General features: G+C 40.2%; 1 protein-coding gene across 1 annotated transcript in view; it reads left to right on the forward strand.

Moving 5' to 3' along the window:
- The window catches only part of plppr5b (phospholipid phosphatase related 5b), a 213,505-nt gene that overhangs the window by 99,357 nt on the left and 89,675 nt on the right, over positions 1-24,473 (forward strand). The window contains exon 5 of the mRNA XM_037079453.1: positions 21,057-21,189. Within this exon, the coding sequence (XP_036935348.1) occupies positions 21,057-21,189 (133 nt within the window). The remainder of the gene's footprint in view (positions 1-21,056; positions 21,190-24,473) is intronic.

Genomic DNA, 24,473 nt, shown 5'->3' on the forward strand with positions numbered 1-24,473 from the left:
TACTGAAACAAGTGACACACCTTTGTTCATTTGTGTTCCCTCCTCAGCTCAGACTTCAGATCCTTGACAGTCAGAGTATTTACTTTGAAAATCCACATTTAGATGAGCGATAGGCCACACATGACTGGCAGTTTGAAAATGATTGAATATCTCACCAGTAACATTGAAAAGATAGGGTGAAACTCAGTTGACTTGTTACAAGTCACGTGTCTGTTGTCCCAGCACTATTTAATGTCTGTGTTTTGAAGCCATGTCAGTATGTTTGCATGAACGTGTAGCACAGAGGATGTTTTTCCTGGAGAGGATAGGACACGCGTTCTGGTTAACACTGCTGTATGGGATGTTACACAGTCCTGCTTTTAGTGAGATTTGTTCTAATGACTGATTGTCAGGCCTGGGAAAAATAGAGGACTCAGATGCAGCCAGAGAAGGGTTTAGACAGGCTTTAAAAAAATAAAAATAAATAAAAAATACACAGAACAAGAAAAAACAAAGAACAAAAAAATCACTCCCAAAGGAGGAAAACAACTGTACAGAATCTACACTGATCTAGAAACACTATACACTATGAAAATGACACGACAGAAAATCACTCACAAGGGAGGAAAAAGCAAAAGGCTGAAAACTTAGACTTTGCTGCTCTGAGATGAAAATCTTAACAAACCCAAAGACACTCCACAAGGAGGAAAAAACAAAATGCTATCAAATTAAACTGGCTACAACAAAACAGGCTGACCAAAAACGTTATCAACACAAAATCACTCCTCTTCAGAGGTATACACAAATTTACAGAATACAGACGTGACTTAGGAATCAAAGAAATATGGCAAGGCTATGACTCAGGGTGGGAGGTACTCGGCAAGACGAAATACTCTGGCAACAAGACAGGGGAAAATGAGGACCATATACACATGAAGAAGGGTGACACGGGTGGAAACAATCAAGGATCAGGGGACACATCAGACCGGTGACACAAGAGGAAGGGCAAGTGACCTGAAACGAGAGGAGAGATACTTGAACATGAAATCCCCCCCCCCAAAAAAAACCCAAGACAGGACACCTCTCACCGCGGTGTGACACTGATGGACTCAACCAGCCTTAGTCACATAGAAATAATATCCAGGGATGTCAGAGATGTTTTTTTGTGTTCTAGATACTTTTTCCACCTTCCTCCTAGTCTGCAATTAAAATTGCAACTGCAAATAAAACAGATTGTAATGGTTTAAAATCATTTAACTTTGGTAAAAGTCTCTCTTTCTGGCCTTCAGGACCAATGACTAAAACCTCTGTTTTGTCCTGGTTGAGCTGTAGAAAATTTGTTGCAATCCATGTCTTTATATCTAAAATGCAGTTAAAAAGGACATCAATAGGCCCTGTGTCATCAGGAGACACGGCGATGTACAGTTGTGTATCGTCAGTATAACTATGAAAGCTGATGCCGTGCCTCCTGATGACATCCCTAAGGGGAAGCATGTAGAGATTAAAGAGAGTTGGACCTAAAATTGACCCTTGGGGAACCCCACACTTTTATTTATTTTAATTAATTAATTAATTTATTATTATTTGTGAGGTAAGAGACGAACCAGTTAAGAACAGTACCAGAGAGGCTGACCAGGTTTTTCAGTCCATTTTATCAAATGTGATGGTCTACTGTATCGGTGATGGTGGTTAGATCCAGTAGTACCAAGATACTTTGAGTCCACTATATAGTGGACTCAAAGTATCCCATTATATATAAACAAGCTGCAAATTGACACGTGCAGGTACTGCCCTTTGCTGACTTTGAGCCCCTGCCCCTCTATAATCATGTGCACGTCCCTGGTTTAATATCATTGTCTTTTCCTGTTGGCTGCACTCTGACATCCAATTGTGATGAAGATAGATGAGTGTCCTGACATACATTGGTGTGAAACTAAACATGAGCCGGTCTAAGGAAGAGTTACAGAGGAAGAGAATGAGAGGAGTGAACAAGTTCAGCCCTGATCAAACGAATAGTTGAGTAAAAAAGCAATGCAGGTCAACGTGGCCCTGTCATCATGACATAGCCTACATTGAAAAGCTCTAAAGAGAGAGAGAGAGAGAGAGAGAGAAGGATAGAGAGAGAGAGAGAGAGAGAGAGAGAGAGAGAAGGAGAGAGAGAGAGAGAGAGAGAGAGAGAGAGAGATGGCATGAAGGTAGTTAAGGGACTAAACAAGCAACACTTTGCCACTGTGGCCCTGTCAGCTTGTGTTATAGCCAAAGAGGAAGTGGGACAAATGGCCTGTGGCTTTCAAAGTGCTGCTCAGGCTTTCTGAAATTCAGGCAGCCTTTCAACCACTTCTTCCCATTCTCAGTGAAATTGAAGGCAAAAAGTTATGGCTGCTAATGTGCATGACCAACATGAGAATGGAAAAGTTCATCAGATTCAGGTCATCAGATTCAGAGTCAGCCTTATTAGCCAAGTATGGGAACACATACAAGGAATTTGACTATAGTTTTTCCTTCGCTCACAATGTATATAGATGTAAACATGAACATAAACATAACATAACAAACATTCAACTAGAAGAACAAAACAACAAAGAACAGTAAGTTAAAGAATGGTATAAAAAAATAAGTAAGTAAGTAAAGTCTAAATTGTTCAGAGGTCTGTTTTTTCTCTATTATAAATATATATTTAAGTATATATAAATTATATTATTTACAGTGTGGATTTAAAGTGCAATGTAGTCTGTAAATGTAAAGTCTGTTAGTGGATGATTTTGGAATCATACAAAACATACTATTTTCATGAAAACCCACTCTTTAGTTAATCCTTTGAGTTTGCCAAAATAAATGGAAAATATAGTCAAGGCACATACAAGGTTAATATTAATGACTTTTACCTGAAAGACTAATTATGTCCTTTTTGTGAAAGAATCCCTAATTTTGAGTAATTACAGTTTTGCAGATCTTTGGCTTTCTACCTGTCATTATTTCAGGTAATCTGAAATTTCACTAACACTAGTTGTATTGGTTTGATGGGCACTTCTTATGTACTATATAGTCAAGCTATTTTCAATTCACCATGGCAGAGGGTTTCTCCCTGATAAATCTGAAAGTGAAAAGCAGTAAAACATTTTTATTTGTGTTGCTTAAAAAAGAGTGACGTCATAGCAATTGCACAGTCAGGTTACCTGTAAACAGTAGAAGATGCCTCTATTGTCCCATGTCTATGTTTGTTACCTTGTGATCCTGCAGGGAAGGTCCAAATGTAAAAATGACCATAGATCAGTTGTGTCTTCCTCAGTTCTTTGTGATACTAGAAATACTAGAAAAGGAGAATAAACACGCTCAGTAAAGAACAGCATATATATATATATATATATATATATATATATATATATATATATATATATATATATATATATATATATATATATATATATATGTATATATATATATATGTAATTATGTAGTAAAATTATGTAGTAAACAAATAACTCTGAACATGTATTATATTTTAGATTCCTCAAAGTAGCCACCCTTTGCTTTGTTGAAAGTGCTGCAAACCCTTGGCCTTCTCTCTGAGAGCTTCATCATGTAGTCACCTGAAATGATTTTCACTTCACAGGTGTGCCTTGTCAGGGTTCATTTGTGGAATTTCTTGCCTTCTTAATGGGGTTGGGACCATCAGTTGCATTGTACTGAAGTCAGGTTGGTACGCAGCTAACAGCCCTATTTGACAACTGTTAGAATTCATATTATGGCAAGAACCAACCAGCTACGTAAAGAGAAATGACAGTTCATCAGTACTTTAAGTACTGTTTAAGAAGTGCAGTCACAAAAACCACAAAAATCAGTGCTTTGGTCTGAAGAGTCCAAATTTGAGATCTTTGGTTCCACCCGCCATGTCTTGTGTGATGCACAAAAGGTGAACGGATGGTCTCTACATGCATGGTTCCCACTGTGAAGCATGGAGGAGGAGGTGTGATGGTATGGGGCTGCTGGTGACACTGTTGGGGATTTATTCAAAATTAAAGGCACACTGAACCAGCATGGCTACCACAGCATTCTGCAGCGACATGTCATCCCATCTGGACTCCGTTTAGTTGGACCATCATTTATTTTTCAACATGACAATGACCCCAAACACACCTCCAGGCTGAGTAAGGACTACTTGACCAAGAAGGAGAGTGATGAGGTTCTACGCTAGATGGCCTGGCCTCCACAGTCACCTGATCTAAACCCAGTCGAGATGGTTTGGGATGAGATGGTCCGCAGAATTAAGGCAAATGGGCCAACAAGTCCTCCACATTTCTGGGAACTCCTTCAAGACTCTTGGAAAACCATTATATAATTAAGTATTTATTAAGTATTTATTATGGATTGTCCACAACCGGCATTGGTGTGTGACGTTTGCTATATATATATATATATATATATATATATGTGTGTATATATATATACATATATATATATATATATATATAGTATATATATAGATAGATAGATAGATAGAAAGATAGATAGATAGATATATATAGATATATATACTGTTGGACTCCCTATGTAGTGACTAGGGAGTAGGAAATCAATGCATGATTTCGGACACAGCCAATGATATGTCAATCTAATTGCTCTAAGAAAGAGGATCAGTGTCCTGTCAGAATAGAAAACATTGGTTCTGTTAAAGGACAGGACACGCTGGAAGTTGCACTCATAATTGTGCAAGGTATTATGGGGGCTATGTTCTTTTTTATGTCAAACAAGTGGAACATGTTGTTTTCCTGCTGTTGTCACTTAAGCTGAGAACTGAACTTTCTCCTAAGCAAAATTTGAAAATGATGTGATGCTGCAAGTATTCAGATTACCACACTAAAAATACTCCACTACAAGAGAAACTCCTTCATTCAAAACATGCTTAAGTAAAAGCATGTCAATCTTATTAACTGAGTGAATTTAATGTATGAAAACTAAAAAAAAGTAATTGTGTTTGACACCTTCTTTTTAAAGCTCAGTTGGTAAGTCGCTTTAATTTCAATGCTTCTTTATTTCACCATTTCATCTTATTTGCTTTCGGAATTCATGTAACTGACGGTGAAAATCCAACACATCCTGATTTTGTTGCTTCATAATAAAAGCTTTTTTTAAAGTAAGGGAGACATTAATTGTTCAGTATTTATGGGAACTTACACATGTTTAATACAAAATTACTTTGTTCTGCTCCTTTGGCTACCATTAAAGGCAAGCCCTTCATTACTTAAGACACACCTAAAGCAGATAGCTGTTTTGTATAGGACAACAAATCTCAAACCATGACACGCTGAGCCAGCACATGTGCATGGAAAAGCACCACAAGTTCTGCATAAAGCAATAAATAGGGCAATTTAGAAATTTTAAAATGTGTTAATACTGTATACACTACAAAAGCTAAGTATACTCTTTAGGGCAACATCTGCATTATTAGCTAAAGGTATCACCAAACACTGGGGCCCACGGTAACATCTTTTAATTGAACACCTTTATTGTTTGAACAGACATTGTGGTTGCCATTTACTGAATACAAGTATTCTTAATCAAGTTACTTTTCAGAAAAATTACACAATTCAGGGCAATGCACACAAATTCACATTTTCTTAACATGAAAAGCCCATTATGTATGTACAAGCTTGGTCTGCGTTTTCTTATTTTTGTTCTTGTTTCCCTCTACCTCATCTGCCCTCTTCACCAGTTAGCCTGACTAAATCACTGTGGCAATGCTTGAGTGCATGGCAGCTCTGTGGGTTTTATCTCTGAGCCTTGGTACCAATTCTGACCAGACTCATCGACTGGCGTGTGTGCAGTCATATGCACGCTTGGATGCACTGTGCTGTATTCATTGACAGGACTTTATGCATCTGGATGTTCAGCCGGGTGGAAACATTCAGACCAGGCAAGGTCAGGAGGTTGTCTGTACAAATCCCAGCAGGGAAAACCTGTACATTTAAGATTAATCCCTCAGGGTAAAATTGGCCAAGCACTGGAAGTACAACTATGGGAACAGAAGAAATTGGTGCATGTGGCATATCCTGGAGACAAGCAGCCACAATAGTGTTTATCATATCATTTTGTTGGCCTCTAGTCATGGCAGCCTACTGAGAACACAATGAGCTTTAGCCAGTAGTGTCAACCCAGCCCTGCTGTCTGGCTGTTGCTGCTCTTGGTGAAAAAAGACCTGTGTGGCTCTGTTCCTCCAGAGAGCTGTTAGGAAATGGTCTGCTGACACAGTTGCACAGGGGTTATCACCACCCTCCATGAGTTCAATATTGTCTACCTCTTTATTTTATAGGATTGGTCAATCTACCATGCTCTGTTGGGAGCTCTGTGGGGACTCCCAGGAAAATTAACTGAGAGGGAGTGACACTGTCAGTGGTCCCTCTCTAGCCATTTTAATACTGGGCAGCAAGCCACCAATTTGGCCATCATTTCTGCAGCTAGGTACGCAGATTTAGACAGAGGGCAGTAAAACCGCCTCAACTGCTATCTAATCCGAGGCGTTGATGTGCCGGCAATTGAGTGAGATGGGCAGATGACCTGCACTGTTGTGCGACCCACAGACGAGGAGATTTAAACCAGGAAACAGCTGATCACAGCAGTCAGTCCATCACTTCATCTGTCGACGTCAAGATGAGTGATTAGAAAGCCGCTGAGATCCAGGAGATGCTAGCCTCTGTAGCTGTTTGGTTGCATCCACTTGTTGCTGTAGCGGCAAGCTACAAACGGTCGCTACTTTCAGATTAGCAACTGCCTGTTAAGAACCCAGTTCTAAACTCCAATGGGGTGCAATGTAAAGCTCTTATTTTGAAGACAAATTCTTTGTCAGTGTTCACTGCCCAATTTCATGCTTGATGTCATATTACATATTAACACCTACCTCAGTGGCGGCCAAGTGACGACTTTTGTAAAAGCAGGAATATTACACCTCCGTTTTAGAAAGACAGTGCGGCACATTGCCGCCTTTACCTTGCACCAAATGTGCCACCTTTTCTAGCTAAACGGGGCTTCTGCTAGCCATGTTTCCGTCACAGCCAGAATGCAAGCATCTCTAAATTCATGGTGGACACGTACATGAGCTTGTGGTTAGTCCATTTTGTTACAAAGAGACTGGCCATTTATTAGTGTGATAGACGGCAAGGGAATGCAAGACAGATTTCTATTTTATTATTCCCAAGCTCCAACCCTCCTTCTTCACTTCCTCACTTTCCTATGAAGCTCACTGAAACTGTCTTCTGACCACAATTGTAGAATTATGGACAGAGGTAAATCATGCACCAACCACTGTAGACGGTTCTTACTTAACAAAAGACAATATTGACAGTGATTAAACAATCATTGCATGCACTGCTGTAACCACAGATTCAAGCATAAAAGGAGGACAGCACAACAGAGAAGCATCTAGCAGCTGGTCGCTGCAGGCGCCCTCCTTCAAACACTGAAGGCAAGTTGTCCTTTATGAGTCTGTGGTGGTCCCACTGGGACTGTGCAGAGTTTTGCAGTGCAGCCGCTCTAAACAGGTACATTTTCCTGTGATTTTCACATTGTGAAGTTCTATTTATTTATTTATTTATGTATTTATTAATTATTATTATTATTATTATTATTATTATTATTATTATTATTATTATTATTATTAATAATATTTTTTAAATTTTATTTCTTGTGTGTGTTTCTTTTCCAAAGTAGAACTCTGGGTAGAAAATGGTGACACTCTTTTTAGTACAGAGAGTTTGATTATGGTGCAGATGGTAAACATAACTTTTACAGTAAGATTTCCTGTCTAGCTTGGCCTACTTTCCTTTTTGAATTAGGCATCAGTCAGACTTGAGTCCTACAGACATACAGTAGCATATGTATCATTCGTAATATGAAGTTATTATGGTACAGATGATTTTCAGAGTTCTTAATTACATGCCATACATATCAGTCCATCAGATATGTATGAAAGTGAAAGTATTTTGACTCTGGTTTAATTTAACCTGCGAGACAAAAAATATTTAGATCATATTTGCTGAGCTATAAAGTGCTATTGACTTCAACTGTGAACTTGTTTTTTTTACTGCTGCAGCTATAACACAGCCCCTTAGTCAGGAGCACCAACTGATCCTTCAGTGCAACATGAAAAATATATCATGAGAGAGCAGTGACAAAATATGTGACAAAATCCCAATCCTGTTAGGACAGTAAATTCTCCATGGATCAGCTATGAAACTGATTTAGATGAAAACTGCATTTTTTGCAAAACAGAGACTGCTCCCACTTGAATGACTACCTAAAATTACTTTTTAATGTATTTTAAAGAGTTCGGCCTTGATAAGTGTATTAAAATGGATCCAATTCCAATAAAAGGCTATCAAACCCCATCCCTGGTTGGCAGCCATTTATTTTACCTTTTTCAGGGGTTCAGTGAGCTTTACAAAATATCTATTAACTGAGCATGCAGACATAAATGAATCATTCAGAATATGAACACTGTAGAGAAATCTCACCTTGCCATGGGTATATCGCCACTTTCCCCCCTTTTTTCAATGAAGCATGGCAAGAGTTGGTCGTACTAAGTGCAGTTTACTGTTATCAATTTGGAAAACTTTATATTTTCATATTTTAAGCTTACCTCATGCTTGTCTGTCTTTTGAAGCAGCCAATGTGTTGGATAGGTGTGACTAGTCACTGTAAGTCAGATATTTAAAAGTGCTGTCCTGCAGTCAAACCGAAGAACCGAGAATACACTTTACTGAGAAGTATGTTTGCACATACAACAGAACACATACGTTGAAAAATGGTAAAGAATAAAGAATTGTGAATGGTGCATGACTATACTGACAACGGTTTTGCAAAAACATTAGACGTATAAATTAAATTCACCAATGGCCATTAAGAGAGAGTACACAGGTCAACTGTTCTCTGTGTTGTGAGAGTACATTTAGTGCAAATTAGAAAGAATAAATACTGGATAAATATGCCTACATGGGGGGGTGGATCATGTATACGGATGGTATGTACAAGGTAGATAGATAGATAGCTAGATAGATAGATAGATAGCTAGATAGATAGATAGATAGATAGATAGATAGATAGATCCCAAGGACATTATTTATTTATTTTTTTGACAGGACCTTTAAGCTATTTTAGATACTTCAACTGCGATTTTTTACCCTTATTGCAGGCACACAAAAGTGTTATACAAATATAAAAGAAGAAGATGTTATGTGTGTTATGTGCTGTTATTTCATCATCTTTTGAGCAGCAGACATGCAGTAGATGCCTCCTCAGGCGGCATTATAGCTGTCCACAAAATGAACTCAGACTTATTTCAGTATTACCAGTTGATTCAGAGCTGCTTTGACCCTCTGTCTTACTGTCTTAACCTCTTGGCACAGTGGATAACAAGGACAGAAAAATAAAACACTGATTGTAAGCTGAGATACGGTTGACTGCAGGTTTGCTGTTTTAAATGTTAGTTGTATTCTAACCGTCGAATATTTATACTGTTTGATACTACCATATGGAGATCATTCGAATATCAGGTCTTTTTTTCAATTGGTTTGCTAACTTTGGCAACTTTTGTGCAAATAAAAAGGCTAACTCGTCTTCTGCTATGAACTTAACAAGGGAAAAAAAGTGAAATCCCACTTTTTAGCAGGTTTACCCATGTTTAACCCTGAATATACAGGACAGTTATGTTGTAAAAGTAGTATAAATGAGAACACTCACACACCCCAAGGTAAACAGGTCAAGGAGGTGGAACTGGCCTCCTCATCTCCCCCATGTGGTCCTACCAGGTCCTTCCCTGGACCACCTACCCAGATCTGCTTTTGAATTCCATGCTCTGTCACACTTCCTTTTGAACTCAACATTGCGGTGATGTATCACCCTCCCTGTCCCTCTCCACCGACCCACAGGGCCGAGAACCAACTCGACCTTCTCTTCTCAAGGTCGTATAGTACCTCGGCACTCTCCGTTAACCCGCTGTCTGTGTCTGACCACCATACTGTCATTTTCTCTCTCCCCTTAAAATTTACCACTTCCCTCACCCCTACACCTCACATGGCCACCACCTGCCACAATGTGAAATCCCTCTGTGCTCTCCTCTACTGTTCTTTCCCCACTACCATCCACAGACTAATTTGCTCGAATGTCTATTGAGGAAGCCTCCTCCACTCTACCATCCTCCCTCTCCTACTCTTCTCTTTCTGTCCCCTCACCTCCCAACCAACACAATCTTCTCCCTGGCTGTCTGAATCTCTGAGAACCAATAGATCGGTGCTACGAGCAGCTGAAAGAAAATGAAGAAAATCACCTTGCTCACTACCACCACCTCCTCTCTGACTTCACCTCAATGGTATTAAGCATCTGACTTCTACCTGTCAAAATCAACTCCTCTGCCTCCAACCCCAGTAAACTATTTTCCTTATTCTCTTCTCTCCTCACCCCTACCCCTCCCCCTCCTTCCTCTCTCACTGCTGATGAATTTGCAACTTACCAAGAAAGTAAAAGACACCAGCTCCTCATTTACTTCTATGCCCATCCAGAAAGCACCTCCTCTGACCCTCACCTATGATGGCCTTACCTGCTTCAGCTCTCTCTCCTCTGAAGATGTTCTCAAACTAGCGACATCTAACCATGCCACCACCTGTTCCCTGGACCCAATCCCCTCCCCCCTTCTCCAAAACATCTCTCATGACCTCCCTCACTTCAGGAATTATTCCAGCTCCTTTCAATACAGCCACTGTAAAGCTACTCCTAAAGAAATCCAAGACTCAGCTGACATCCGAAACTACAGATCTGTATCTCGTCTTTCATTCCTTTCTATAACCCAGGAACATGCAGTCTGCAACCAACAGAAAATGACCTCCTTGACCCTCATCAGTCAGCCTTCAGGACTGGTCACTCCACTGAGACAGCCCTCCTCACAGTAACTGTCGCTTGGTGCCACCAGAGCCTCATCCCACTCGTCAGTCCTCATTCTTTTCAACTTATCATCATTTGACACAGTCAACCACAAAATCCTCCTCTCCACTGTGGCTGAACTTGGCATTGCTGACTCTAAACTGGTTCACATCATACCTGACAAACCGCACCTTTCAGATCACATGAGACGGCTCCTTGTCCAAACCCTGCTTTCTGGAAGCTGCTGTATCAGGACCGCTTTTGTTTGCAATATACACTAGATCACTAGGCCCTGCAAATCACATCACATGGATTCTCTTACCACTGTTATGCTGATGACACCCAACTGTTCCTCTCTTATCCTCCTCCAGCACTCATGCTGCGACACACATCATTCATCCTGGGGAAAGACTGCCCATGCATGTACCGTATCCAGCTGTTGTATGCCTCGTTTTCAATCAACCCAAATTCTCCCATGTGACCCCCTCCTCCGAGACCTCCACTGGCTTCCTGTTGTGGCCCCCTTCCATGCCGTCAACGGAAGTGCATCCATCCGCTTCCTAACACTGGTCAGACCACACACCCCAGCGAGAGCACATCAGCTGGCTGGCTGGTACCCCCATTGCTGAGAGCAAACAAAGCCCGCTCAGTGAAGTAGCAACTGTTCTCTGTTTTGGCAAGTGGTGGTGTTATATATCGACTTCTCTTTCCTCAATTGGTCCAAAAGATTTCAAAGACCAAAAATGTCACCAGGAGTCCTCAAGGCTGAGTGTGGTAGAACTTTATTTGCCACTATCTGCTTACTATGATTATTTTACACTACAGTGGAACAAACTCCCGACCAATGTCAGGACAGTGTAATCGCACTCCATCTCCCGCAAAAGACTCAAGACTCCTCTGTTTAGACTTCACCTCAACCCTGCATACCATGACTCCCCCCAACCCACTCATTTGTATGTTTGTATTGTTAGCACTTCAATCATAGCACTAATTGCATCTTTGATAAACAGCAGTTACTTTCCTCAGATGAGGGCTTGACAGTTGTTTCTATATTATTTTTTACTCTATCAACGATGATATGTCATGGTTTCTCTCTTGTGATATGCACATGCTAAATGCCCTAAATGAAAATGTAACACACATTGGTGACTATAGTGTCCTGTGGCAGTGATGGGTCTATTGCAACCTGCACCTTTCACTGATCTAGTGATTGAAAATATACAGATTAATTAACAATAATATTTGTGTGTGTTTATGTTGTTTTATTATTACATAATACAAGACAATGGATTTGACTTACGTAGTATATTGTACAGTATAATGCAGTGCTAGTAACAGCATGTTGAACAGCTAGTGAAGCCTGTTTAGGAAAATTTTGGATTACGCACCCACCCGCCCGCCGGCGGGCGATTGCAGATAACTGACTGTTTTCTACACTGCGCAGTGACGTAACTCGCTTCAGCTTTCATCATTACGGACATACTATACGTCGTTGGAAAGGGTAGAATCTCAGCAATTCATTCATCCAGTTGATTTTGCAGAAATCATGAGCACTAAACCATAAATCATTTATATTTACCAGCATGGTAAACGTGAGATACAAGAAACGCACGGCGACTCCCTACCTTTGACGCGGCCATAAAGCCGTAATATGTGTCCGATCCTCAATTATTTATATTCCAGTTGTCCGTAAGAATCCACTGATCAAAAGCATCAAAATGGTTTTTCATAAAATTATTCCAGCTTGTGAATATCGTCCTGTAAAGTCCATTTGTTTACCGTCTACCGACTTTGTTTGTCAAATAAAATCCAGACTTCGCCGGCCGTATGTTTATTTTCTCTAGTTCCTGTATTGTGTTGTTGGGTGTGCTTGTTTTCATCACTTTGCTGGCTACAAAACAAAAGTGTCCCCATCTTTTTCCGTTCAGTTTTCAGCCCAGCACAGCCCGTGAAGTACATGGAGCGCTCCTTGTTTAAAGGGCCAATCGGCTTTGTCTACTGTTATTTGCCGCCTTAGTACAGGGATAGCGTTTTGGCTATCAACATGTCAATCACTCAGGCTTCTAGCCAATTATTTTACCTTTCCAACGATGGTAGGCGTGCCCAGGTCCGTTTTGTACGAGCCGAGGAATATCGCTGCGTCTGGCAGCTAGCGGGCTAACTTTACGCAGCAGACGCACTCGCAGCGGACATTTAAATTTTAATGGACGGCAGTTTTCACAGTTTACAATGGCGAAATCCACAAAAAACACTAAATATGTCCGAGAAGAAGACCTGGAATGGATCATGGCATCATCTGATGAAACTGTAGACAGTGAGTAGGACTCTGAGAGAGAGGAGATGTTTGCTAAGGGCCTCGACGACATCTTAGATCGGTGAGTACCGTTATCATTGATGATGTTTGATTTATTTATTTAGCCATGAGTGAGATTTGAATTAAAGTTAGTGGGAAGGGGTTCTTATGCTTACAGTGAACAGTACAGTAAACATTAGCATTTCATAAATGACGCTAAATGGTTAGGGCCCCAGGGGCTAATTAGCCTAGCTAGCTAGCTAGCCTCAACTACTCAACCAAAGCTATGTAATCCTTGTAATTCTGTCCTATGATGTAATTCTCTTTGAGCCTCTAATTCCTTTTTATTTAGATTTTTTTTTATCAAGCTTGTAAACACATTGAATTAGATCTTTTTCACTGACCGGACACTGGGAATATTCCCCCAATTCAATTATTCTGTTTATGTACGGTTACTTTCCTGATGTTTTTGTGTAATATGTAATATCATATATCTGTGTTTATTTATTTCCTATGTAAATAGCACCCTATTGAATTGCATTTATATATTTTTTCATTTTTCATTATATTTGGTAACATTTGTGCATTGCATTGTGTTTTGTAGGTCACAGTCTGAAGACAGTGACGTGGATTGGGAGCCTGAAAGTGAGACAGTCAGACGCCCAACCCCCTCTCCTGCTGAAGGCGGTCATCAGAAGTGCCAACGATCCTCCTCTGCATCCACCAGTGCTACCTCCCCCGCTGCGTACATACAGTATTAGTATATTGAAAGATAATAAAAGCCTTGTTTGAAATTCACTTCAGTATGTCATTTTTGTATAATGGTTACTATTCTGTAGTGTCTTGTCGCATGACAATATCTCAATATGGCCACCTAGAAGTGTGTGGAAACCCCTCCGACCACCCATCAAATGAATGTGTGAAAAAATTATGTTTTGAATCATGGAGGAAGGCTTTATAGTCACCAAAATGCTTCAGTAATGTTTCCAGTGTCACAGAAGTGAGAAAAAGCATTTGGCACAATTTGGCCATTTGGAGACGTTTTGGAGAGGTTTGTGGACGCCAGTGACACCACAAACTAAAAACTCCATAACTCCCATAAGGTTAGGCCTAGAAGTCTGAAATTTCATCCAGGTGTAGTTGACAAGATGTAGAAGGTATGTGGTATATTGCCATATGCCTTACCTAAAGCACATCTGAGTTATTGTTATTCAAAAATGACCTATTTTTTTCGAAGAAAAAAAAATGTTTTAGAGCCATGTTTGAACTGATGTCATTTAGGTTGTGTGTATGGTACATGCTGGGTAAGCACATTGTCAGAAACTAGAGGTTCTCAGCTTTCAAGTGAAGTATCATACATCCATCTGGGACTTGTAGTTGTTGTGTTATAAGCTTTTCCATTTGGGTATGCTAATTAGGCGAAAATTACCAACAAAGGTGGGTGCGAAGGGGTTAATCATGCTAAAACTAAAATTGACTTGCCTTCACTTCAAGTTGTTGGTAGTCACAGAGATACACTGGGATCTGTGTTCGTGTTGGTGCAGGGCACAAGAACAACTGTAATTAGTTGTGTTCATTTAAGACAAAAAGTCTTTGCTTTTATTGTTTACAGAATAAATTAAAATCAAAGATACGTTTGTCGACCTGGGCCCGTATTCACAAAGAATCTTAACGTTAAAAGTAGCTCCTAATAGGCGAATTAAGGAGCAACTCCTAAAATTAATGGGCGTGTCAGTCGTAACTTTAGGACTCCTAATTTTTTAGTTATTCACAAAACATTTTAGGCTTAAAAGTAGCACCTAAGTCTGGGAGACTTAGTCCAGAGGACTCTTAACTCGCTAAGACCTAGTCACAGCCGAATGTTTTGGAGATGCTAAACGACAGGGAGTTATTAAAACAATGTCGGGTGGACCGCGAAGGGATTTAAGTTGTTATTTAGTTGGTGAGGGATGCAATAACTTCCCCCACCATCCGTAACAATCCAGTAACGCCGGAGTTAAAATACCACTCCGGTATTTGGCTACTGGGAAAATGCAGCTCTTCACACAGGACTAGTATTACTTGGGGACCTCAAGTGATTTAGAAATTACCTCATCATGTCTGTGTTTTGTGCGGTGCATTCACACGGGATAAGAGTCTGTGTTTTAACTTAATTTACTGACATTATGCCCTGGTTCGATCGCACATGGTTAGATATGGATATTTTTAATATAATAGCTGGTGAGCCTGTTGAAAGATGGAAAAGTGTTCCTTACTGCATGCTGCCATGCATGTAATCCATCTAATCATCTTTTGAGATTTCGCTCTTCTAAGCCTCCTGAATTTGCGCCAAAAATGCTGTCAAAACTTTCATTTATAATTCCCAATGCAGCCTCCATAATTCTCGACCAGGAAAAAGGCAGAAAAAAGTGTGGAAAACACAAAAAAAAACCTTAAGAAAAAAAATGACCCCAAATCACAGAGATGCTGATTCGCACGGGACTAATTTTATCAAATGACCTCTGTGTTTGGTGAAATGTGATAGGTAATTTGCAATGGAATTTTTACTTTACAAATTACGGGCATAGCAGATTCGCACGGGATTAAGATCACAGGCAACCTCCACAATTATTACAAATTACAGGAGGTCCCCAGGTTATATTAGTCCCATTTGTCATCGGAAAAAAAGTTGCATTCCATTAATACACATATTGACTAATATACTGGACATTGTTGCGAAATGGCCCGGATCAACACACAATTCCCAAATTTTGATGGAGAGTGGTTTGATGCAGCTTTTTTTTTTTTTTAAAGTATTTTTTTGGCCTTTTCTGGCTTTATTGATAGAACAGCTGAAGAGTTAGACAGGAAACAGGGTAAGAGATGGGGAGTGACACGCAGCAAAGGGACCCGGGCCGGGAGTCGAACCCGGGTCCGCTTGATGCAGCTTTTTAAGCAAATGGCACTTTTATTGGCAATTCACGTTTTTCATCGCAATCTTCTAATTTTTATTTGGCCAAAGTGCTTTTCTTTGGGGTGGGGGTGGGGGGTGCATTTAATTCTCCTCATAAATACATTTCTTTATCCAATACCTTTTCATAGGCTTTGTCATGGGCTTGTAGGCAACTTCCTTATTTTCACTTCATGCATTGTGCAGCCTAAATAACTTTTCAATGGGCTGCCCTGTCACTCAACAACCAATCACCATTGTCACTGCTTCTAAGTACGTTCTTTTAAAATGACGTCATCCATAGCAACAGAGAGTTACTTCTAGTTTAGGGGTTCACTGTTTTCATAACTCAAAGTAGGTCTCAGTGGCTTTGTGAATTACTTTTAAGAAACGACTCCTACATAAAAAAACTTTTAGTCCGATTGAGGAGTACTCCTAATGCTAAGATAAAAGTCTTTGTGAATATGGGCCCTGATTTTTTCTGATCTAGTGTTGCACGGTAAACTGTTACAAGAAAGGTACTGCAGTATCCAGCCGTTAAAAACAATACTTTTTGAGGTTTTATTAGGGGCTGTCCACATGAAAACACTCTTTTGTGAAAATGCACACGTATTGCATTGTTTTGGCTGACCATCCACACAGATCCTGAAAATGCAGCACCTGAAAGCACACTTTATTTGAAAACAGGTCTCAGGGTGGAGAAATCCGAAAAACGCAGCCCTCCCAGTTTCATGTGAACAGCGAATTTGCATACTTTCTGAAACAATGACGCCTCGACCTCTTGCCTCTGACCTCTGAACCCCGCGGTGTCTCATAACAACAATGGCGGACTTCATGCTCGTGTTCGTACCGCAGAAGATATTGAGCCTTTCTTGCAATTTACATGCCTTGTAGTGACTGTGAGTTGCAGAAGCAGTTCAACCTCATTATCGGTCCACACAAAAGATTTTGGTTTCCTTGCACTAGCCATTTTCATCTTCTTCTTGTTGTGTTCGGTTTCTCTGTCTACTGTCTGTTTGTTTACAGCACGCACGCTTAATGTGCATGCTCCTTGTCTTCTTCTCCGTTTTTTGGTGAATGCCAAGCACCACCCTATAGGCGTGGAGTATGAACTACAGCGTTTTCGGTCATTTTCAGTGGATCCATGTGGACGCAAATACTTTTAAAGCGATGACGAGGAAGACGGAGAAAAAAGAGATTGTTTTCGTCCGTGTGGACGGGGCCTTAGTGATGGTACTTGAACTTTGTGCGACAGCGGGGAAGCGTGTCTGTGTGGGCAGCTTCTCCCTGCTTCCTCACTGCCTGGAGCCAGAGTGGGCGTGGTTTCACGGTGACAGATAGTCACAGAGCAGAGCTAGACAGATGTGTTGGATCCCTCAGTCATTACAGATTTAAATCATCATTTACAGACGGGCCTTGTGGTGTCTGTGGGCTTGCCCTTACTGTCGGCTAAATATTTCCATATTTCGCTCCGTGCTTCTACTTTTTTAACATACCTCGGACGGTTGGCAGGAGCACTCACGCCGATTTCAGCTGGAAGACATGCGGACTTGTTCAAAGAGTTCAAAGAGTTGCTGCAGGTTAGCGATAGATAACATAACGTTAAATACCACCCGGATGGATGTCAACTTTTTTCACCATCAGAGTTGCACAAGGCAGTCAGGGGTAAAGTTAACAGTTTAATAGTCCGATGTGGTTCCACACATCTCTGTATGCAAACGTTCACACTGGTAACATGAACTTTACCATAACATGCACTGGTGTTTACAAGTATGCTGATCAACAACACCACTTATAAATTATCTGTTTAAAGTCAATCAGTACTAGTAATATAATCATAGCATACATTTTTGTCAATAATTTACAATATATATTGTAACTTATATTATTAGAAAATGGTCCGATTAGAGCACCGACCTCCACCAGGACTGGGTCATTTGTGTTGTACTTTAGTGCACTAATGTAGTTTGCAGGCTAATAATCCAGGGTTTGAACTTCATCAACATGAAGTGCAAATTGCAAATTTCCCCTTTGTGGGACGAATAAAGTATTGTCTTATTTTATGAATTGCCAGATTTACAGTTAATGTCATTTATGTTCATTATTTTTATGCTGAATAAAATTGTAGTTAATGTGCTGTTATTTTTTTTTTCTAGTATAAGCACTGAAATGAAAAATCAGGTTATTTAATAATCTCTGAAAGCAAACAAGACAAATGAACAAAACAAGATGACACTTGTCTTTTTGGATACAGAAGCTATAAAGCTCAGCAGCTTTTACAAAACTATATATATTTATTTTGACTTTTGAAGTGTTTAACCCTAACCCTTAATAAAAAGAAATAAATCATTTTAACTTCTACATTCTGACATCTGATATTTCATTCCATTACTTTTGATGATGTTCTAGTTTTCCGCCTCGGTATTGTTTCAGTATCAGTATCGAGATATTTTAGGCAGGTATCATACCGTCATAATTTTGGTATCGTGACGACACTATTCTGATCTGTAAACTGATTCAATCTGTGATTTAAAACCATGACACAATCTGTGTTGTTATCCATTGCACTCCTACAGACAATGTTGAACTGGTGGTTGTCAGTATGTCTGAAGTCGCTGCAGTCTCATTGATAACAGCAGCGGGTGTAATGGGCCTGGCAAGCTGTGAAGCATTTGGCAGCAAAGTGCAGCAGCTGTCACATATTGACATGGCACTGATTTTGGTAACATACAAATAGATACATTATGGAAGTTTTAAAGCTCATTCTGATCATTGGGAGGCTGAAATGTCAAGTTGCTAAGGTTGATTTTGCACTATTATGATACATTTTTTATAGAATGTATCATTTTGTGTGGGCTGCACCAAGCAGGCGTGCCCCATTACCTTACACAACTGACAACCCTACCCTAGCTTAGTGTGGTTATGTCCTCCCAGTTGAAAAGGAAAGAGAAATTCATTTGCTTTATCGCTTGAATAAAATGATGTTGACTTATTGGGAACTCTAGTGGCTATGTGAATTATCACTGATGTGACCTGACATGATCAAAATCCTAAGTAGTAATACTGTAACATAATAAGTAGTTATGTCATGCATGAATGGATTAACTAAGAGACCACAGTTCCCTATTTTCAAGTTCAGTGAGTCATCTCTCTATAAAAGCAAGGAATCTGTGTGTGTGTGTGTGTGTGTGTGTGTGTGTGTATGTGTGCCTCAAATATCTCTTCAGATCAGGATCAGACTGACCTGAGAGTTTCAACATGACTGCTGCGTGGTTCAAGGGTGTGCAATGTCACATTTGTTTGGACTACAATGATACCATTAATAAATTATTTCAGAGATGCTTTACGAATTCCGCTAGCATTGTCAACCATAGCCACCATTGTCATTACGTACCAGAGCCAATCACTGCACACCGTAGCCATGTGTTCACCAGAGCCAATCACTGCAGAGCTCACCCCCATAACATACCTTGAGAAAAAAAGTGGATTTGCCGGCAGTTCAGTCCCGTTCTCTGCAGCTAAACTGACTGTTGTGGATATACTGAGACTAAACGAGGAGATCCGGACACGTGGGGACGACAAACTGGAATTGGTAAAAATGGGCTTTTGCCCGAAAGTGTCCACAAGCAGCAAGTGCTTGCAGGCAAGAAAACATGTTTCTATTGGTGGAAAAAGGCACCACACCAACCAATCACAAAATTAGATGGCAAACCACGTGATTTGGTTGCTGAGGAACAGGGGAAGTTGTGGGAGGGACAGAGGCAAAAGAGTGACAGCAGCAGTGTTGTGATAGAGACAGCGAGATTTGTGACATACAGCATGTTTGGAGTATACAGTTAGCGTGTTATGTAGTGTTTGGTGTAGTGTGTTTAGTGTGTAGTGGAGTTGTTTTTTTGTGCTGTGAGTCAAAACAATGAGGAGATGGCTCAATGTGGAGCAGGCAGTGCCTGAGCCTGAGGCATTGTCTGCATTTAAATGTAAATAGTTATATACTACTTTGTAAGTTTCGAACACTTTTGCACAAATTTAGCAAACAAAGATTCATATTTGCATTATAAGTAATAAAAATGGTTTGTTAAACATATTTGTGCTTTTCACAGTAAAAAATCCAACTTTTTCCTACTCGGATTTTATGTGTTTTTGTGTGAATACAGTATGTCAAAATGAAGGAATAACTGTACAATCACACATGTGAGGTTGTGCTGAAAGTAATGACACCAAGCAAGGCAAGGTAAATAGTTATTAGGGTGAAATATAATGGAAACATCAAAAAAAGTCAAAAACGGTCAATTATACCTTGGAATATCGAATTTCAATACAAACCTAAATATCCCTGATGTCCCACTTTCAAACACAGCATCATTTGGCCATCCATGAAAAAGCTTCTCAACCTCCCACTTCTGTATAGGAATACATACTTCCTACGGGCAATGCACTAGTGGGCTGAACGAGACACACACTGTTCCAGTAGGTGACATGTTTCTTTTATAACATGAATACACACAGAATAGTTTATTTTGACTCAGTCCCTGCTGCACCGTCCAATGGTACTCACTAAAGCATTAAACATGTATTAATCTGCCCTACAAAGTCCCAACAAATAAACTATGTCCCACTGTTTCAGACGGGATAGATAGAACTTTGGATCAGATCTAATTTTTCACAAAAAAAAAATTAAAAAAAAATGAATAAATAAAACAAAAAAAATAAACCTACGTACACGACATTCCTCTGCTTCTTCTCTCACTGTAATGTGAACTGACATCCCCTCTTCCATATGTTCCTGTGTATTCCACAGCTGTGACTGTACAGATGGAGCCCACTGACAAATCAGTCACACAAGCTCTGGGCTGTGTGTCAGAAAATGGTGCTGCCAACGCCGACTCACAAATAAACCGTTTCATCATTTGAATTTTCTTTTTATGTCTCTGGCTTGCTTTCAATCAGATCACAATAACGGAGACTGTGCTGTTCCTGGTCCAGTACACATCCAAAGAATTTGACCGGTCAGAGAAGACAGTGGCCACAGGGGACTGCTGTTATCTTAACCCGCTGGTGCGCAGGACCTTCCGCTTCCTCGGTAAGTCTCAGGCTTATGGCTAGCTTTAGATTACGGACAGTCCATACAGCTGATTTTCGTGAATAGCTATGGTCATCGACACAACCGTCCAGACACCTTTCTAAATGCTATGTGGTGCATTCTCTTATAATTCATAACAGACAGCTTTCTTTCAAAAGTTCAGTGTATGGGAGAAAATTGGCTTCTATAAATTGGCTGAAGGAGAGATACCATCCCCATAATGGACTTGCAGTATTTCTGGGAAGTGCTCTCAGGTATTTATTAAATATATATATATGTACTGTTTAGTCCGGAAGTGGGAATGTGTATGTAGATTGACAGTGGCCTTTTATGCATTCCAATATTTGTCTGATCCTGTTGGACACCTAGCAGGTCCACAATTATAAAGAATATAACCCATCATACATTTTCAAGTATCTAAATTAGCATTGGGAAACCTGACCTGATTTGGTAAACTAAGAATTTCCTAAGTTGTCATGAAAGAGACTAACCTGTCTGTGGCTGGATCAGGTGTAACTTTGCAGTACAACCTGTGCAACAGAAGAAACCTGTGTTCAGTAGACTCCAGTCCCCATCAGAGGATTTTTCAAGGATCCTCAAATGCACCATTATTTACATTGTTACATTTTAATCATGGACTGTTTTGCTTTGACAAGATATTTTTGTTATCTAACTTCATGTCAGACCACATCTGTTGTTGTTTGGCTCTGTAGTGTCAGAGTTGACAGCTGTCGTATATTCACGTTTTGTCAGGTCTCCTAATATCACCACTGACACTGCTGTAGAAGGAAGCCTATCAAAACAGAGGTTTAAGATGAGCATCTACAAAGGTTCTTGTGTGAGGTTGTAATATGCAAGTTTACACCTGAATGTCCTTGAAAGTGTTTAGTATAACTCTCATTTTCTGTGTCATTCATGTCCATAATGTCACAACCACAAACACATACTCACTCCTTTGTGAGTATACTGACGTCATGAGCTGAATCTAGATCTAGCTACACACTGATCTATCCATTCCACACAAATTCTACATGAGGATATTCCTGTACATAATGTCAGACAGCATAGGTTCATACCGACTAGCATTTTTTCTAATGAATTACACACACACACACACACACACACACACACACACACACACACACACACACACACACACACACACACACACACACTGCAGTACAGTGTTGGCTTTGCCAGACCCTCATGCTTAAGTGAGAGCAGGAGCAGAAGGAGGAGGATAAATGCTTCTGATGCCAAGTTTCCTTTGTTTTTGTATGTTTATTCGGCAGTAGCAGCTCACCACAGTTGGTATCCCATTTTCCCTGCTAGAGGAAGCATTCATTAAAGAAATTAATGATCAACTAGCATACAACACAAACATTTCTAGTTTCCAGTTTTTCAAGACCTAAGTTTCACCATGGTTCACTTCCACTGACTGCTGGGGACTGTGACAGAAATGATGGACAAAACTATAAATATAAGACTCAAGCTTTAAACCTGAATTGTTTCTTTTAACAATATTTTGAGAGGAAGGTGCTGATGGCAAACGGCACCTTACCCATTGATTTCAACTGAGAGTTGGTGCTGCATGCAGTGTTGAGAGATGGCGGCAGTTATCTTTTAATGTTCTGGGGATAGGTGCAGAAAATTGCCTCTACCCTTTAACTAAATGCTTACTGCTCACTGAAGCAAACTACATAAGAGGCGCAGCATTTGCGTCTCTTTAATGTACCAACATCAGCTAATGGATTTTCTGTGAGCTGTCAGTGGCTCTTTACATCAGCACTAGAAACACTGGTTACCCCAAATTACAAAGGTCTACTTAACATACACAGTCTGGAACTCCCATGACATACTGTGTGTTTTATGGTGCATTTGATCCATGACTATTGATGAGTACTTTTGGCAGGTGTGTTGACACAAAGAGAGCCCAATGAATAAATAAATCTGGGAAAACTCTGTGTTGAGCGTTTGTGTTGAGCGCTTGGGTCTCTCAGTATTCCCTTGTGATGCTCATCACTGTTGTTGTTCACCCGCTTCTCTCTGAGCCTTGGAGCCAATGGCCACCTGAGTTAATCTGATTTATATGTGGAGGGATTTGTACATGAGAGATCAGAGGGCGTTATGTTGAAATGGTGAAAGCATCATTCAAGCTGTCATTCATAAAACAACTAAATTAGTAACCTTTTTGCTGGATGTAATAATAAAATGGAGTCTGGACATATCAGAAGGACAGTTTGGATAATGCTTTCACCATGTCAAGAAGAATTCATGGCGTGATGAATTCTTGTGATACTAAATGTGATACTAAACATTCAGCTGACTAATGGTTACTACTGGCAATTGACGGACTGGTAATCTGGAATTTGGGCAAATGCCAGAGGGGCTGCTGGCTCACGTGGGCCGTTTGGGCCGGCCGACCCGTCAGAAAGAGGCCCTAAGATTGTTTCTCTCAGCCCACTTTCAAGCATCAGTAACGTCCTTGCTCTAAAAGAAAGCCACATTTCTCCAATTCCTTTACGTTAAAGGGTTTTAGAATGTAATCACTATTTATATACCATGTGAGTCTCTATATCACACTCATGGTTACCGTTTATAGTCACAAAGTTTTATATCAGTCTACATTGTTTTGTAGCAAATTTCTTATTCAGATGTGGTTTAAAATAAAACAAATCAACCTGCATTTTTTTATTTGATTATTTGTTTTTTTAGGGTTTTTTTTGTTTGCATAGCGTCGCTTGATCATTTTGGACTATTCGCGTCATTCACTCGCTTGTCGTGCTTGATGCTTGGGAAAAAAAAAAAAAGCTTGCCCCCTCATTTTTGAACCAGTATTTCTCAACTAGCTCTCTTTCCACGTCGATAATGGCTGATATCACCAGTGTGCACTGTACCTGCTGTACAAGTCCCAGAAACGTGCCCACAAACAGCTACAATTAGCTTCTCCTCCATGTTGGTCTGAATGTAAACAACTGTATATGAGGGAAGTGACGTCATCGGCTTAAACTTGTCGCTGATTGGATGTCGTGGCATGATGCTGCCTGAAAAGTTCGATATTTTCAACTGTATTTGAGTCGCTTCAGACATGCCGCTCCAGATGCTCCCGACGCTTCATTTGCACCGCGTCTCGCCACACTAGACGCTCCATTCACGGCACTGCCACTGACGGTGAAAAATGCTGCAAACTGACTGATCCATTTTTAAAATCAAGTGCAGCTTCAGCTAGCACTAGCGCACTATTGCTAGCACTAATGTTAGCGACACAGCTGAGCCAGTACACC

Source organism: Acanthopagrus latus, chromosome 19, assembly GCF_904848185.1.
Source record: "Acanthopagrus latus isolate v.2019 chromosome 19, fAcaLat1.1, whole genome shotgun sequence".
NCBI lineage: Eukaryota > Metazoa > Chordata > Actinopteri > Spariformes > Sparidae > Acanthopagrus > Acanthopagrus latus.